Source organism: Meriones unguiculatus, chromosome 3 (assembly GCF_030254825.1).
Source record: "Meriones unguiculatus strain TT.TT164.6M chromosome 3, Bangor_MerUng_6.1, whole genome shotgun sequence".
Taxonomy (NCBI): domain Eukaryota; kingdom Metazoa; phylum Chordata; class Mammalia; order Rodentia; family Muridae; genus Meriones; species Meriones unguiculatus.
In genome coordinates this window covers 181,622,492-181,637,137 of record NC_083351.1, presented here as the reverse complement: position 1 = coordinate 181,637,137, position 14,646 = coordinate 181,622,492, and the positions used below count along the sequence as shown (strand labels likewise).

General features: G+C 50.8%; 3 protein-coding genes across 10 annotated transcripts in view; 1 reads left to right on the top strand and 2 right to left on the bottom strand.

Annotated features, from left to right (window-relative positions):
* The window catches only part of Akna (AT-hook transcription factor), a 45,035-nt gene extending 43,352 nt beyond the window's left edge, over window positions 1-1,683 (top strand). For 4 of the 5 annotated variants that reach the window (XM_060381188.1, XM_060381187.1, XM_060381186.1 and 1 more), the window contains one exon: window positions 590-1,683. In XM_060381188.1, the coding sequence (XP_060237171.1) occupies window positions 590-830 (241 nt within the window). In that variant the 3' untranslated portion in view covers window positions 831-1,683. The remainder of the gene's footprint in view (window positions 1-589) is intronic. The other variant, XM_060381189.1, reaches the window with a different exon arrangement.
* A 1,180-nt stretch (window positions 1,684-2,863) lies between these two features.
* Window positions 2,864-6,184, bottom strand: LOC110556309 (alpha-1-acid glycoprotein). The gene is made up of 6 exons (XM_021650027.2): window positions 6,014-6,184; window positions 5,504-5,646; window positions 5,208-5,278; window positions 4,602-4,706; window positions 4,369-4,472; window positions 2,864-3,036 (listed from the first exon to the last, which is right to left on the bottom strand). Exons 1-6 carry the CDS (start codon window positions 6,125-6,127, stop codon window positions 2,971-2,973), a joined length of 603 nt encoding a protein of 200 aa, XP_021505702.1. The 5' UTR covers window positions 6,128-6,184; the 3' UTR covers window positions 2,864-2,970.
* Window positions 6,185-12,794: 6,610 nt separating this feature from the next.
* The window catches only part of Col27a1 (collagen type XXVII alpha 1 chain), a 117,925-nt gene continuing 116,073 nt past the window's right edge, over window positions 12,795-14,646 (bottom strand). For all 4 annotated transcript variants that reach the window (XM_060381182.1, XM_060381183.1, XM_021650015.2 and 1 more), the window contains one exon: window positions 12,795-14,620. In XM_060381182.1, the coding sequence (XP_060237165.1) occupies window positions 14,474-14,620 (147 nt within the window). In that variant the 3' untranslated portion in view covers window positions 12,795-14,473. The remainder of the gene's footprint in view (window positions 14,621-14,646) is intronic.

Genomic DNA, 14,646 nt, shown 5'->3' with positions numbered 1-14,646 from the left:
GCAGGACCCAGCATGCTCTAGGTTGAACTAGAAATTGCAATGGTGCTGTGCTGCCACCTGCTGGCCATACACAGCCTGCAGCAGAGGCTCCGTAGTCCAGTGCCTTTAGTTTCTGCCCTGGAAAGCTTGGAACTGGCCCATACATGAGCAGCGAGTCTGGGAGCCACTGCAAGCCCAGATTCTCCCTCCAAGAGGGACGTGAGCTGCTCTGCTACCTCCAGGGAGCCCAGTCATTCAGCTTGATGCTTTTCATCAGCCACTTGCTGATTAGAGAATGTGCCAGATACTGGTAGAATTCCATTGCAGCCCCAGTGTGTACACACAGGCAGCACACAGTGGAGGGGGCAGAGGGAGGGCCTATGAGTAATTGTTAAGTGAGAGGATTGTTCTAACTAATTGTGCCTAGCACCTGCTCCTGGGCAGGTACTCACACATACACTCTCCTTCATCCCTCTAAGCTCATATCTCCACAAGGGGCCTTGTACCAGGGAGGAAGTGAGTAGACATACAGCCAGGGCTCTGAACCCCTAACTGCTTTCTTTGCCTGGCTCTTGGCTCTTGGCTCATATGCTCTTCCTTCTCTCCCCAGGTACTATGCAACCCTAGCACCTACCTCAGCCCGGAAAGCCTCCCGGCAGCCTGCCCGGCGATCTCGGGGAACCCAGCACTCTGCCCATCTGGGCCTGAATGATCAGGAGGAGCTGCAGGCCGCAATCAGTGAGGCAGCACGGGCCGCTGAGAACGTGCACCTCACTGCCCAACAGCTGAGCCACTCCCTGTCTGCCGACCTGCGCCATGTTGGTGGCCTAAGACGGTCCTGCCTCTTCTGATCCTGTGGAGATTCCGAGACTGAGTAGGCAGGCAGCCACTGGCGTCCCCCAGTCAACAGTCTCCTGAAGCCACTGATGGCTGGGAGGTGTCATGCCCCCTCCCCAGGGGTGCCACCTGCCTGGGCCATGAGGCATGTTTAAAATGGAGAGACGTTGGCTTGGTCGAGCGTCCCGGGGACCAGCTCTGCCTAACAGGTGCAGTGACCATGGCTAACTCTGTCGAGTCAGAGCCTCTGAGACTTGCCTCGTCATCCCCCTCCTGTCCATGTCCTCCTGAAGCTAATACTATGGGTCTTACTAGACAGACTGTCCTTACACTGGGGAGCTAACTTGAGCTTGGACCCTTCTGTGAAGGCCAGAGAGGACAAGAAAAGACTGGTCTCTGCGGCATTTCTGTCACTGCCTGTAATAGCCACTCCGAGGCAGCATTGTCAAGGAGAACCTAGCTAAGGGATTTGTTCCTGGTAACCTGTGGGCAGGGCAGTACTTGGGGACCCGTAAATGTCCTGGGATGGAGGTGTCAGGTGACACATGCCCAGAGCTTTTCCCCATAAGCCTACAGAGTAGAGGCAGCTCGTGTAGGGCCAGGAACCACCCAGCAGCCTCAGACCTTCTCATTGCTTCTTTGGATTTTGTTAGCATCCAGCAGAGGACCAAGCTACCTGCCAGGCCTGGCCTGAGGCTGAGAGGCGATGTCCCACCCCCCTCCCCATCCCATAGCAGAGTGACCTCAGCATTTCTGGAATGTGTATTTGTCACAGATTGTTTATATATTTGAGGCATTTAAAATATATTTTCGTTATAAAAGCAAATGAAGGAAAATAAATAATGATCTTAAGAAAGGGGAAAGAAATTCCCAAAGCTACATGTGTCTGTTGTGTGTGAGGGAGCCTGTGGTTTCTGAAGGTGAGGGTGCAGGCGGGGAAAGTCAGCTAAGGTATCTCTCATGGTCCTTGCTGCATATCATTCCGAAATCTGCCTGCCCTTCTGACTGACGTCTGTCTCTCATGCTTTTCTTGTCATGCTTTTGCCTAGAGAGGCCAGCTGAGCAAGGCCTTTCATCCCCAGGCTAGAGATGGTGGGAGACACTCAGCAGGAAAGTGTCTACCAGAGCCCTAGGCCAGAGCCTCCTTCCAGAGCAAACAGCAGCCTCTGCCTGAGCCCAGCTTGACACGGGGCATGAGTGTGGCACCGCTTTGCCATCCCCACTCTGCCGCCAGTGCATGCTGATAGGCAGAGCTGTCTGCATCAGGTGCTTTTCACATTTTTGTAACAAAATACCTGACAAAAGAAAGTGAAGGGGGCTGTGAGGAGGGCCCCAGCCCTTGCCTCTGTAGAAGGATGCGGAACCTGCCTTATTGCATCCAGCTGGGACAGACGTGCGCTTAGCAGAGAGAGATAAGTGTAGGTGCTCAACTTGCTTTCTCCTCTTTGTTGAGTGTGGCCGTCAGCCCAAGGATGGTCTGGCCACATTCAGGGTGCTGGCCCTCTCTGGAAATGTCCTCACAGACACACACAGAGCTCTCTCACACCCTGTGTTTGCCACTGAGTGGACGGTGCCTCAGGAACTCCAGTCTCAGCTGTGAAATAGACGTCAGCTGGCCTCTAGGGAACCAGTCTCATCTCACCATGTCATTGTCTTCCGGGTCCCACACAGGCACCCTGAGGACTCAGGGAGACATCCAGCCCCTCTAGCCGAGGCCTAAGTCTACTGTGTCACCCTGACCTGGCCTTCTACACCATGACCTCTCTCTCAGCTCACCTCCCTGCCAGTGATAGGGTGGCACTTCTGAGGTAAAGGCCCTTGTGACAGGCACTGCACATCTGGATTCCCAGCCTCACTCGCTGCTGCTTGGGCCTTCTGCCTTGTCTTCCCTAAATGCCCTCTTGGGTTTGGGGCTCATAACAAGGGCAATTCCTTGTAGCCCGACTCAGATGGTTGGGGCTCGTTGGATCTAGCTAAGGCTCCATTCCATTCATGGCAGCCCTTGGAAGAGAGAGAGAGAAGGAAGCAAAGAAATGATTATTGACTGCTTCACCAAACCTTTATTGTGCAGAGAAAGAACCAAGGTGCACAGGGTGGAAGGGCTGGGTGTGGGAACAGCCCAGGAGTAGAGAGTGGAGCCCATGCCCGGCCTTCCTAGAGATCCTTCTCTTTCTTCTTCTTCTTCATATCAAGATGTTCCTGCTCCTGACTGCACACATCCTAGAAGACATCCGGGAAAAGAACAGAGTAGCACATACCTGGGGGTGCTGAGGCAGGAGGATTGCTGTGAGTTCCAGGGTAATCTGGGTGGAAGATGAGATGTAGAAATAATTCTGGCAAGATAGGTAAGCCTGAAGGGCAACTTGAATTCAATCCCCAGAGCCCGGTAAGGGTGGCTGAAGAGGCCCTTCACCACAGTTATCCCCCCCCTCTCTCTCTCTCACACACACACACACACACACACACACTAGCAATAAATACGTTTTAAAATACATGCTTCTTTTCAAAGGCTAAAAGCACAGAGGTTAGCCAGAAAAGGTGGGGCAGTGTCAGTCAGCTGTATCCTGGAGCTTCTGTGGCTTCACGGGAGTGCCTAGAGCAGTGGTTCTCAGTCTTCCCAATCTGCATCCTCGTGGTGTGGTGACCCCCAACCATGGCATCGTTTTCGTTGCTACTTCATAACTGTAATTTTGCTACTCCTCGGAGTCTTAAAGCCAATATCTGACAGGCAGGGCATCTGACATGCAATTCCCTTCAACGGAGCTGCGACCCACAGGTTGAGAACAGCCGGTCTAGGGAAAGCCATTTCCCTCTCTTTGGATCTCAGCTTCTTCACTCTACTCCTGAATGGCAGGCATTTTCTGGACACTCCTGTCCAGAGGTATGGGGTAAGCCTTCCGGCCCCACTGTCATGCAGATGACACAACTGAGGCTCAGGTGGCTGGGTGAATCTTTTGGGGAACCCTGGTTGTGAGGTAGGGGAAGGCAGACTGAAACAGCTCCGTTCCAGTGGCTGTGAGGGGGGAAGGGCTCCTCCAGTGAGCAGAGAAAGGAGTCACAAAAGTCAGAGTACTGAGTGTCTCCTCAACAAAGCATAAGCTCATTAGCTGAACCTATGGCTTCAGCTAGGACAAAGCCAAAGCTCAGGATGCCTTTCTCTGAGCACAGGTTTAGAGCGAGCACCAAGAAGACTCCACATGGGTCAGCCCTGCCTATCACCGAGGTCATCCGGCTTGCCGGAGTTGGCATGGCACGGAAAGCTTCAAGGAAAGGCCTAGTACCCTGGCACCTGATATTCCCTCAGTTGCCCTTTCTGGCCCAGCCTCTCAGCATCCCCAAGTCTTTCCTGCATCTCCTATTTTAACCAACCACCCCAGGCTCACTGCCCATCTATGGTCTCTGTGAATCTCAGCTGCCAGAGCAGGAAGGAGGGTTTTTAACAGCAAGACACCCACTTCACTGTGCTGCCTTAACCAGCAGCTCACCCTCCCTGAGTCTCTAGCGTCACTCAAAATGGGACCAACGCCAGGGTGCTCTCATCCCTTTATTTACCTTTTCCCAGTCGGCATATATGATTTCTGACTCATCCATGCCCAGACTTTTGACAGTCTTCTGGAATACTTCCTTCAGCTCTGGGGCAATAGCTGGCTTGTCAGCTGCAAGGGAGAATGAGGGATGATGGTGCTAGGTAAGGGTTCACCGATGGGAGGCCAGGTCTGGATGTAGGGTGTGGGTGGAGGACGGAGGGTAAGGCCCGGTGGAGCTCAAGGTTTCGAAGGGCCTACCATAAAGGGACAGTCCCTTGTTCTTCTCATCCTCTGGGGAAAAGGCCAGCATGAAGGCCCCATGTTTCTTGAGCACTGTCAGGTGGGCAATGATTTCTACTGCTCCTGCAGGAGGAAGAGTTCGGTGAGTCACTAGAATGCTGTCATGGTCTCCATAAGGTGAAGGGACAAAGAGCTATGGGCAAATGCCTGGGGCTCCCCGGAGCTGCCGTGTGCCCAGGGTTTGCTGTGTGCCAGCCTGACTCTGCGTTCTTCATAGACAAGGAATGGCAGGGACCTTGGAAAGATAATGGTGGGGGCAGGGACAAGAATTAAAAGCCTCATGGTTGCTAAGCAGATGAGGCCCACAGCTTTTGCATAGCCTGCCGATGTGTTGTCCCGGGTGACATGAGGGCATGGGTGAAGTCACTGGCTGCCCGGCCCATGGGTTCCCGCTCTGAGGTCACAGAGAATGGTAAAGGAGGTTAAAAGAGAGACTTGTGTGGAGCTGGACTCTGATCTGAACCCTGCTTCTAATTACAAGCCTCCAAGGACTACTTAACTGCCCTCATGTTTCCTCTTATCTTTGCAATAACCTCCCAGAAAGCAGTGGGTTCACACCCTCACCTTTTCTAGAGAGGGTCCCATTCTCTCTCTGGACTCCCAACTGGCTGGAGTTATAGACACACCGGCCCTCCCTAAAGGCAAACGGAAAAGAAAGGTGAGCATGGAGAGCCCCAGAGCCTCTGTAAAAGTAGCAGAGAGAGAGGAGACGTGCACAAAGGCAAGAAACAGGTAGAAAAGACAGCTGTCCCCATTCCTGAAGGTGGGCAGGGAGGCCAGGCAGAGGCAGTTTGCTCAGGTTTCCGGGCGTCCAGGAACAGAGGCCCGGGCGGGGGCGGGTGGCCGCTGCAAGGACTCACGTGGTCTGGTGCTCTTGAAGCAGAATAGTGTCATCTGTCAAGTTTGGAGTAAAGTAAAAATATTCTGACTGGACCTTTTGAGCTTCCTTCTTGAACTCAAGGTTGTGTGAAGCAAATCCGACATAAAACCATTTTCCAGAGAGCTGAGAAGAAGTAGACACACAGGTGAGCAGAGCTTGTGACCTCAGCAATCGGCAGTGATGAGGGGCCGGCAAGCAATGCCTTCTGAGCCATACATGGGAAGACTGAAACCCCAGGCAAGGATCACATATGCAGCTTAAAAGTCAGCCATCACACTGCTCTGTCTCCTACTGAGAGGCCTCAGAGAGATGCTTTGAGTTTGGAGGCAGGGGGATGCCACCAGAGTCCCAAGCTGGTTAGAATTTCCTCCAGGAGAGGGAAAGGCAGCAACAGGAGCCTGGAGATGAACATAGACATCAAGGAAGGAAAAGCCCAGAGGAAAGGTAGCTATCTCCAGTGCTCAGGGCCGGGCCCTTGGCAGGCACTCACCCAGGTCAGGGTGACGTTGGTAATAGGTATTCCTGTAATATTGGCGTGTTCTGGGTTCTGGGCCTCCAGCAGTGGAAGGAGGCTCAAAATGACAAGAACCATGCTCAGCGCCATGCTGACACTCAGAGGCCCCAGAGCCAGGAAGAGCTAATTGGTGGCTGGAGGGTGCAGTGATCTTTATAACAAGATGAGGGAGGGGCATGGGAGTGCAGCCAGGGCCTGCAGAGCTGTGACACAATCCCACTAGCACTTAGGAAGTATCTTGTGCAAAATGTTCTCTGAAGCCAGCTCAAGCGTGACTCCCACAGCCAGCCCTGACCCAGGCTCCTGCCCTCAGTTGCCTGAAAGCCAGAGTGGCTGATTCACGGCCAAGGTGTGTTACAAGGCTAGCCTGATGACACTTACCGTGTTATCAAATACAGATTTTAATATAGGTCCGAGCCATTTCTTACTCTATGGAGCTGCTGCCTAACACGAGTGAGTCCCACCCACAAATCAATCCTGGAGGTGCTCTAAAGAGGTTCCAGGTGAGGGTTGGGTGAACTGGGAAGACATTTAGGGGGTCAGGTTGAGGTCCAAGAACAAAGATGGCTTAGATTTCAAATGAGTGTGATGCTTCCGGGGACCCCTCCCTAGCCCTGAAGCCAGCCACATACCCAACAAAAGAGGGTGTTGCTGAATTGAACATCTAGTTCAGCAGACATCCCAGTATCTAAACCAGGAAAAGACCTGCTGTGGCAGTGCGTGCCCAATCCAGGTGCTGTTCCCAGCATCCAGGAAAGCTGGTCCTAGGTCCTACCCGATGTAGCTCCTTCTTTGTCCACATAAATGAACACTTTTGAAAAGTTACGGGGATGGAGGCACGGTGACTCCGCGTGAGGAGGGAGTCCTTGCTGAGAGCTTGAGACCAGCCTGCGGCCACACAGCTATTTCAAAACTTCAGCAACAGAAACTTCATAGCAAACTCAGGTATCTGTATCTCCTCTGTGCTCCACATGTTTTCATACCTAAGTACAGTCAGAGCTATGTTGTTAGTGATACGTAATACTTGGTGTATTCTAATTTCACAAGACCCTTTCTTTGATCTACAGCATTTTGTATTGTACTTTTCCCTCCTGATGAGAAACATCAGAGCATATTACCCTTTCAAATTGCTCCTCTATCCAACAAAAGGAGGAGGAGGAGGAGGGCCAAAAGGAGGGTCACGCATAAATGATTCTAGCGGCATTATTTAAAGTAGCCCCAAACTCAATCTCTTAATGCCCATTACCAGAAAAATGGGAAATGGATTGTGACAGTTGACGCGAGAACAGTGTTCCTAGGCAACGGAGGGAAGTGAACTGCTGATAGGTGTGACAATACAAATGACCACTGGACAAGACCGTGGCCAGCAGCAGAACTCAGGTATCACAGAGGCGGGACTGTATGAGTCGGTTTACAGGAAGTTCTGGAAGTTCTGGAAGAGCCTAAATTAACCTTTAATGGTAGAAATCGAGTCAGTGATTGCCTAGGGCAAAAGAAAGGAGCCACAGATGTCCCGGGATTGCTCTGCAGTGGTGTGGTGGTGTTCAGGGCCTAGGAGAACTGGCTCAGATGGAGACCTAAAAGGTGTTTCATTGTATTTATTCACTCAAAAAATGTATCTCTTCTCAGAGGAGAAAAAAGCAAAACCATAATGAGTCTAAAAGCCAATGATGATACCTTCTGTCCCAACTTAGCAATGCTCTGTTTGTTGTTGTTATAAATGAATGGAAATCCCAACTGTTCTATTTTACCAATAAAGTCTCAGGAGTCAGATGCTGGGGTGAACTTGCCAGCTCAGAGAGGCAGAGGAAGCACCCAGCTGACCTTCCTTCTCAGCTCACTTCCCAGCAGAGAAAGCCCAAAAGGCTCACTAGCTCAGCTGAAAGCCCAGGAGGAAAAGGCCAAAAATCCCACAGTCAAAGGCATGCTAGCTCAAAGCTCCAAAGGCCAGAAAGCTGAGGAGCTGAGGCCAAAACTAAAGCCAGAGAGCCAGACAGATAAAAGCTCAAGTGCTAGACAGCTTTTTACTTCTACGTGCTGTCTCAAAAACAGCGGGCGTGTGGCGTCTTTAATCCCAACACTCTGGGAGGCAGAGGCAAGTGGATCTCTGTGAATTCCAGGCCAGCCTTGTCTACAAATCGAGTCCAGGACAGCCAAGGCTACATGGAGAAACCCTATCAAAACAAACAAACACCCAAAAAACAAACAAACAAACCTTCTCTCAAAGTCCTTCCTTTCTTTAATTTTTATTTTTTAATATTAGTTACAGTTTATTAACTTTGTATCCCAGCTGAGGCCCGTTCCCTCATTTTCTCCCTCCTTTCTGTTAATCTTTGTCAGCTGGTTACTTGCTCCACCACTTAACCTAGGATTAACTTTATTAAATCCTGTGTACAGAAAACTCTTGGATTAAAGTTGTGTGCTTGGGCTCAGCCACACTATAACCATCTGTTTACAACAAACAGAAAGTTCTTGGATTAAAGGTGTGTGATAAGGATCAACCACACCAAATAAGAAACAGGGTTTTACAGTTCACAATTTTAGGGTTCACAGTGGGATCAAATATCCTGCAACAGTTTGTGTCTCTCTCTGTCTCTCTGTCTCTGTCTCTCTGTCTCTCTCTCTCTCTCTCTCTCTCTTTCACACACACACACACACACACAGCACACACGTACACGCACGAATTTGTTAGCTAACATTCAAGCTCCTGTGTCTGAGGAAGCAGTGTGCAGCCGCAGCATTCTCTCTCTCTTCTCTCTCTCTCTCTCTCTCTCACATACACACACACACACACAGACACACACAGGCACACGCACAGGCACACGCACAGACACAGATTTGTTAGCTAACATTCAAGCTCCTGTGTCTGAGGCAGCAGTGTGCAGCCGCAGCATCCCTGTACCCAGCACTGCCCAGAAGTGATTCTCCTCATCTGAGCCTTATGGCATAAGTAACTACCAAAAGGAGACAGATGCGGCCTTGGGGCGTAGAGGAGATTGGCAAGAACCTGGAGGGGGAGAGAAGGCAAGCGGATCGCACTCTAGTGCCTCCTGCTTTGCAGAAGTTCACTGAGCACTCGCTTCAGGCACCAAAAGCGCACCTTCTCATGAAGCTGCCTGCGGAAACGTTCTAGAGTTGAGGCAGGCTGCCTCTGCTCAAGGTGTTGGAGCCAGTTTGACAGTGGCCCGTCACACCTATTGCTCCCAGCACATGCACAAGCTGAGGAAACACAAAGCAGGTTCTGAACAATGACAGCCAAAGCCTGGATGCTAGCCTTGCAAATAGTTGTACAAAACTTAAGGACAAAATATGATTAATAACATCAATCCCCCAAATGTATACTTTATAGTATACATAGCTTTCTTTCCACACCTTAAAATGGCTCAAGAGCAGAAATTCGACCAGTGGCCAAGAAATTCGACAAAGGATGAATGTGAAGAAAATGCTATGCCTTTCCTCAGAAAGGGTATGTGCTCCTTGCTGTCCTCACGGTCACTTAGGTGGCTCCTGGGGTCTGGTCACCCATATGATTGTCAAGTAATTCCTCCAAACACACGAAGCAGCTAGCACCCGCCCTCCAGGGACTCTCAGGTGCCGTACAAACTAACAGTCTTCTTCCTGTCTCTCCATCTATCCCTTATACAGTGCCTAAAGTCCCTGCGAAAGGAGAGAGAGGACAAGGCCCCAGCAAACAGAACACAGCAGTAAAACATTGTCCTGGGCCTGTTACTTGCTAGCTGTGTGGCCTTAGGGAAAGCATTTACCTTCTCTGTGCCTTTTATCTCCCTTTGTAAAATAGAGCTCTACACACTGACTGGGTTATGAGGATTCCATCAGTTCCTGGCTGTCAGAGGTTTGCCCACTAACAGTAACCTTCATCATAAGCTCAATGGCACACTTGAATGAACACGGGGGGGGGGGGGAAGCCAGACCTGTTTTGGTTAAGCAGAGATTAGAATCCACTTCAAGGACACTAAAATGCCAAAACATGCCTATAACTGGCTCAAAATAGGATTAAAAACAAAACAAAACAAAAACAGGATAGTCCTCCATTACATGGATGAGGTAACAAACGGCACAGAGAGGTTAAGCATCTGGAGAAAAGACACACAGTGGTGACTTGACACCTCAGAGGTGAGGACTGTTCTTCACCTGGTTCTAATTATGACCTGTGGGTCAGGGTCAGGGCTAAGAAAACACACCAGCAACTGTTGGGAAAGTCCAGATCTTGTTTGGAGAACTTGACAGCTTCTGTACAAGTGACCTTTATGGACTTCAGTTCCCTTGCCTGGAAGCTTACCAAGGTAGGCACAGGTCTTACAAGCCACACAGCTGAGATGAAAGCATAGCACACCTGTTCTGGTACAGGAGGCATGGCTGGGGAGCAGGAACAACCTTCTTTCCTGTGAACGTGAATGCCGCTTTTCAGGGCTTGCACCACACATGGCTGGCTTCCGTGTGTCATATAATAAAGCCTGAGCATGGCGCCACACGTGGTCATCCCAGCTGTGAGGGATGGCAGGGAGCAGACTCCCAGTGCTTGGTGGCCAGCCAAGATGGCTGACTCGACCAGCTCCAGGCCAAATGAGACTGAAGAAATAGGGTTGACTGCTCTGAGAAAAAACTAAAAGAACAAAAAACCAAAAAACATCTGAGGTTCATCTCAGGCACACACACACACAAACGTGCACACACACGTACATCCACACACATGCACACCCCCACCCCCACACACTTAACAGCAATTGACCATCCTGTTCTTTCGCTGTGGATGATGGCCTGCAGCTGGCTGGCAGGATAGAGCACAGTCCTTCATGAGGTCCCTCTCAAGGCCCTGCCCCTGCCAAGAAGTTGGTCTTGAACTTCCAGTGTCTGTCTGTCTGTCTGTCTGCCCTTCTCTTTCCCTCACAGGCTTCTGGACATGGGCATGAGTTGGCCTTGGCTGGCTTGGCAGCACTGTGGAAGCCCAGCCTGCAGGGGAACCCATCCAGGCGACTTCCTGACACCCAGGTTGTGCAATGGGAGGTTGAGAAATGTGGGGAACACTAGCTTAGAGAAAGTTACCACCTGCCACTTCAGGGACAAAAGAAAAAAGAAAAAAACTGGCTTAGCGCCAAGGTGTTTACTGGCCAGGTCACAGGGACCCAGGAATCCGAAGCAGACTAGCGGCAGACACACTGTCTTCCCTTCAAGCCCTTCTTGCTGGTTCTCCTGTCTCCTGTATCTCGTCCACAAGGCCAGAGAGGCTGTTGACACTGTCAGAGTTCTGGTCCCCAGGCCAACCTCTGTCTTGCCCTCCCAGCTCTGCCACCTTGCCTTCTGTACAGCTGGGCTCCAGGCCCCCATTGCCGCTTGGATCCATCTGCCCTAGTGTCCGTTCTGAGGAGAACAGTGACTTCTACCATGTGGTGACCAAGGCCCCTGCTGCTGCCCCGCCATCTGAGGAGAGTCACTGACCTTCCCAACATGTGGATGAGCAAGGCTTGTTTCCCTAGCTGCAGCTGTGGACCCAGAGCCACACCTGTACCTGCTGACGGCCCACCCTGCTCAGAGCACAGAACTTCTCAAACCAGGACGTTCAGATGTTCTCACACACCTTTTTGTAGGCGGGTGTTACGCATTCTCTCAGATGGAGGTGTTACTCAGGATAGCCCAAGGGGGCACAGGACACAGCTGGTGTCTGTGTCTATCAACCCACAGATAACTTGTAATCTGTCCACACTGTATGCATTCAGCCTCAACAATAGCCATCTTGAATTGTATGCACCAAAACCTCTTTGTGGTGACCCTCCTCTGTTTTCTTTGCTTGTTTTCTCAGGATAGGTAAGACATTAGCATGGTATGTGTTGATTTTGTGTATGTGTAGGTATGGGGGGGTGCGTGTTCATGAATGCATGCATGAGTGTGTGTAATTTTGTGTGTGTATGTGTGCATGTAGAGGCCAGTAGTCAACTTCATGTATCATTCCCCAGGAACTGTCCGGCTTATATTTGAAGGCAGGGCATCTCACTAAACCTGGAGCTCATTGATTTGGCTAGACTGGCTGGCTAGCAGGCCCCAGGGATCCTCCTGTCTCCACTTTCCCTTTGCTAGGATTACAAGTGTGTACCACCACAACTGATTTCTTATTTTTTACGTGGGTCTGGGAATTGAATTCTGGGCCTCACACTTGCACAGGAAACAACTTTATCAACGGAGTCATCTTCTCAGCCATGGTCCGTGGAGCACTGCAACCAGCCCGTAGTGACAGCAACGTACCCTTCCTTCTCGTCCAAACTACAGCGATTCGCTTGGTGTTGCTGTGTCCAGGGCCACCTTTCTTTAGCAGAGCCCCGATGAAGTGTGCCCCGTACAGCCCACTTCTTTCTTTGTTCTGTTGACCCCTGCAGCCACCTCTTGCATTCTGAGGAGGGTTGACCCAGAACAAGAATATGCAATAGCATTGCCATCAGAATGAATGAATGAAGGGCTCATGCAAAGCCCTGGGTCCCACCCCCTGAGTATGGAGTGCAGCGGGAAGGGGCCAGGACAGCGCCAGGCGTAAGGCTTGGAGAGAGAATGGCTCCTCCTACACTATGACATCCCATTCTTCCTCTGGAACCTTGGCAGGGAGCACTCCTGTTATCCTATGCTTTAAGCTCCAAGCCACAAGGCTGGTCACTGCCCCGGCAGGGTACCCTCCCCCTATGCATCTTCCCACCTCACTGCAGAAGCTGCCTTTGAGCGGTGCGAAGAAACATCAGACTCCAGACACATCTTTCCATTGCTCAGTTTTAAATATTTATTTAAAGCCCAGAAGGGAACAGGAAAAACAGAACCCATTGGGGGATTGAACACACTGACGTTTAGACAGAGATGAAAGGACAACAGTGGGTACACGTCAAGTGACAAGAGGAGGACGGGGGGGCGACACAGAGGGGAATACAGGAAGCAGCGCTCAGATGAGGACCAAATGACAAAAAAAAAGCACATCTAGGCTTGAGAAGGCAGGAAAGGGTACATGGACCGCATATGGGGAAGGGTGGGCGGGAGTGAGGTATTAAATAATGAAAATCGAATCCAATTCCCCACACGACACAACTTTAGAAACACAGAAATAGAGACTTTCACATCAATCTTCCTTCTAAAAAAATAATTCCATAGTTAATATAACTTCAAAATCCAATTGGAGTCCCGACGTGTTTAGGTTGCATGGAAGGTCACTGCTGTGACCGATGAGGTACCCATAATTGTTCCTTCCCCACCCAAACTGGTACTGAGGGGAAGGACGGCGGGTTTGTTTCTACATAGCTGTGCAATGTTGAGAAAGCAAGAAGGTTGGCGGCACGGAGAAGGACAGGCTCCCGCAGGAAAGCACTCGGGATGTCACTGGCTTCAGGCATGGCTCTGTTATTTAGTCCACCTTCAAGATCAGCCCTAACTGAGGATCATCCTCAAAACCCAGGGTCTTCTCCCAGGGTGGGCCTTCCAAGGGAACCAAACCACTCCAGGAGCAAGGAGGACTGTGTCGAAGCGCCTTCTCAAAGGACAAACGTTTCAAAGCCCAGAATTAGCAGAAATCACTCTACTTCTGGTTTCTGGTAGGTTTTGTTGTTGTTGTTTTTTCTTTTTCTTTTTTTTTTTCCTTTTTTCTTTTCTTTCTTTTTCCTTTTCCCTCCTCAGCAGATTACATGGGTGACGCTAGTAACATTTTTAACTCCCCATTTGGAGGAGAGAAAGTGGACAAGGACCCACTCAAAAAGTTTCTTCAAAGCCCATGGCAACAAAAACAGTAGCACCTTCAGAATGTTAAATAAGGTTGGTTTTTTTTCTCCTTAAAAAAAAATCACATACATTACAATTGTGAGCACCAGCGATTTCACAGTGGGAGGTAGCACCCAGCACCCAGCCCAGGGGCCAGCACCCCAGCCTGGGGGTCTGCCTCTCCACACCCCCAGCTTCTCTTGTTCTTCCTCACCTCTCCCAGGTGAAAAAAATAGCAACACACCTTCTCTTTGTTTAAATAATATATAGATATAGATATAGATTTCTTTCCTTTCGCCTCTTTCTTTTTTCATGTCTCCTTTCTAATATTGCACATCAAAAGCTCCCAAGCAGGGACCAGCTGACAATACCCCTTCCCCTGAGGTGGCATCAGTGGCAGGGAGCTCTTTGGGCAGTGGGAAGGGGACTGTCTCCGGAGCTGCACAACAGGTCATGGGCTGGAGTGGGCTGCAAGGCCAGCTGGCTCTGGCTGGCTCTTTGGTTGGTTCTTGGGGTTCAGCTGGGATCGGTGGTTCTCCAGGACGGCCTCAGACCTGCTACTCCTCAACTCCCGCAGCAGGTAACAGCTGGGACCTGCATCAGAGTCTTAAGGCAGGGCCTGCGTCTTCTGGGACCAGCTGCCACCGCCTCTTCCGTCCCCTACAAGGCTTAGCGGAGCCTGGAGGTCAGAGGTCAGAGGAAGCATGCAGGTCCAACTTCGAGGCGGTACTGCTTCCCTGATGAGATGGGTGGGAGGTTGTCCACACTGACAATGGGCAGCTGCTGGGGGTCCTGGGTCCGGAAGGTGAAGAGCGTCTGGTGCCAGCGGCCATCGTGGACCTGTTGGCAGGAAGAGGACAGTGAAC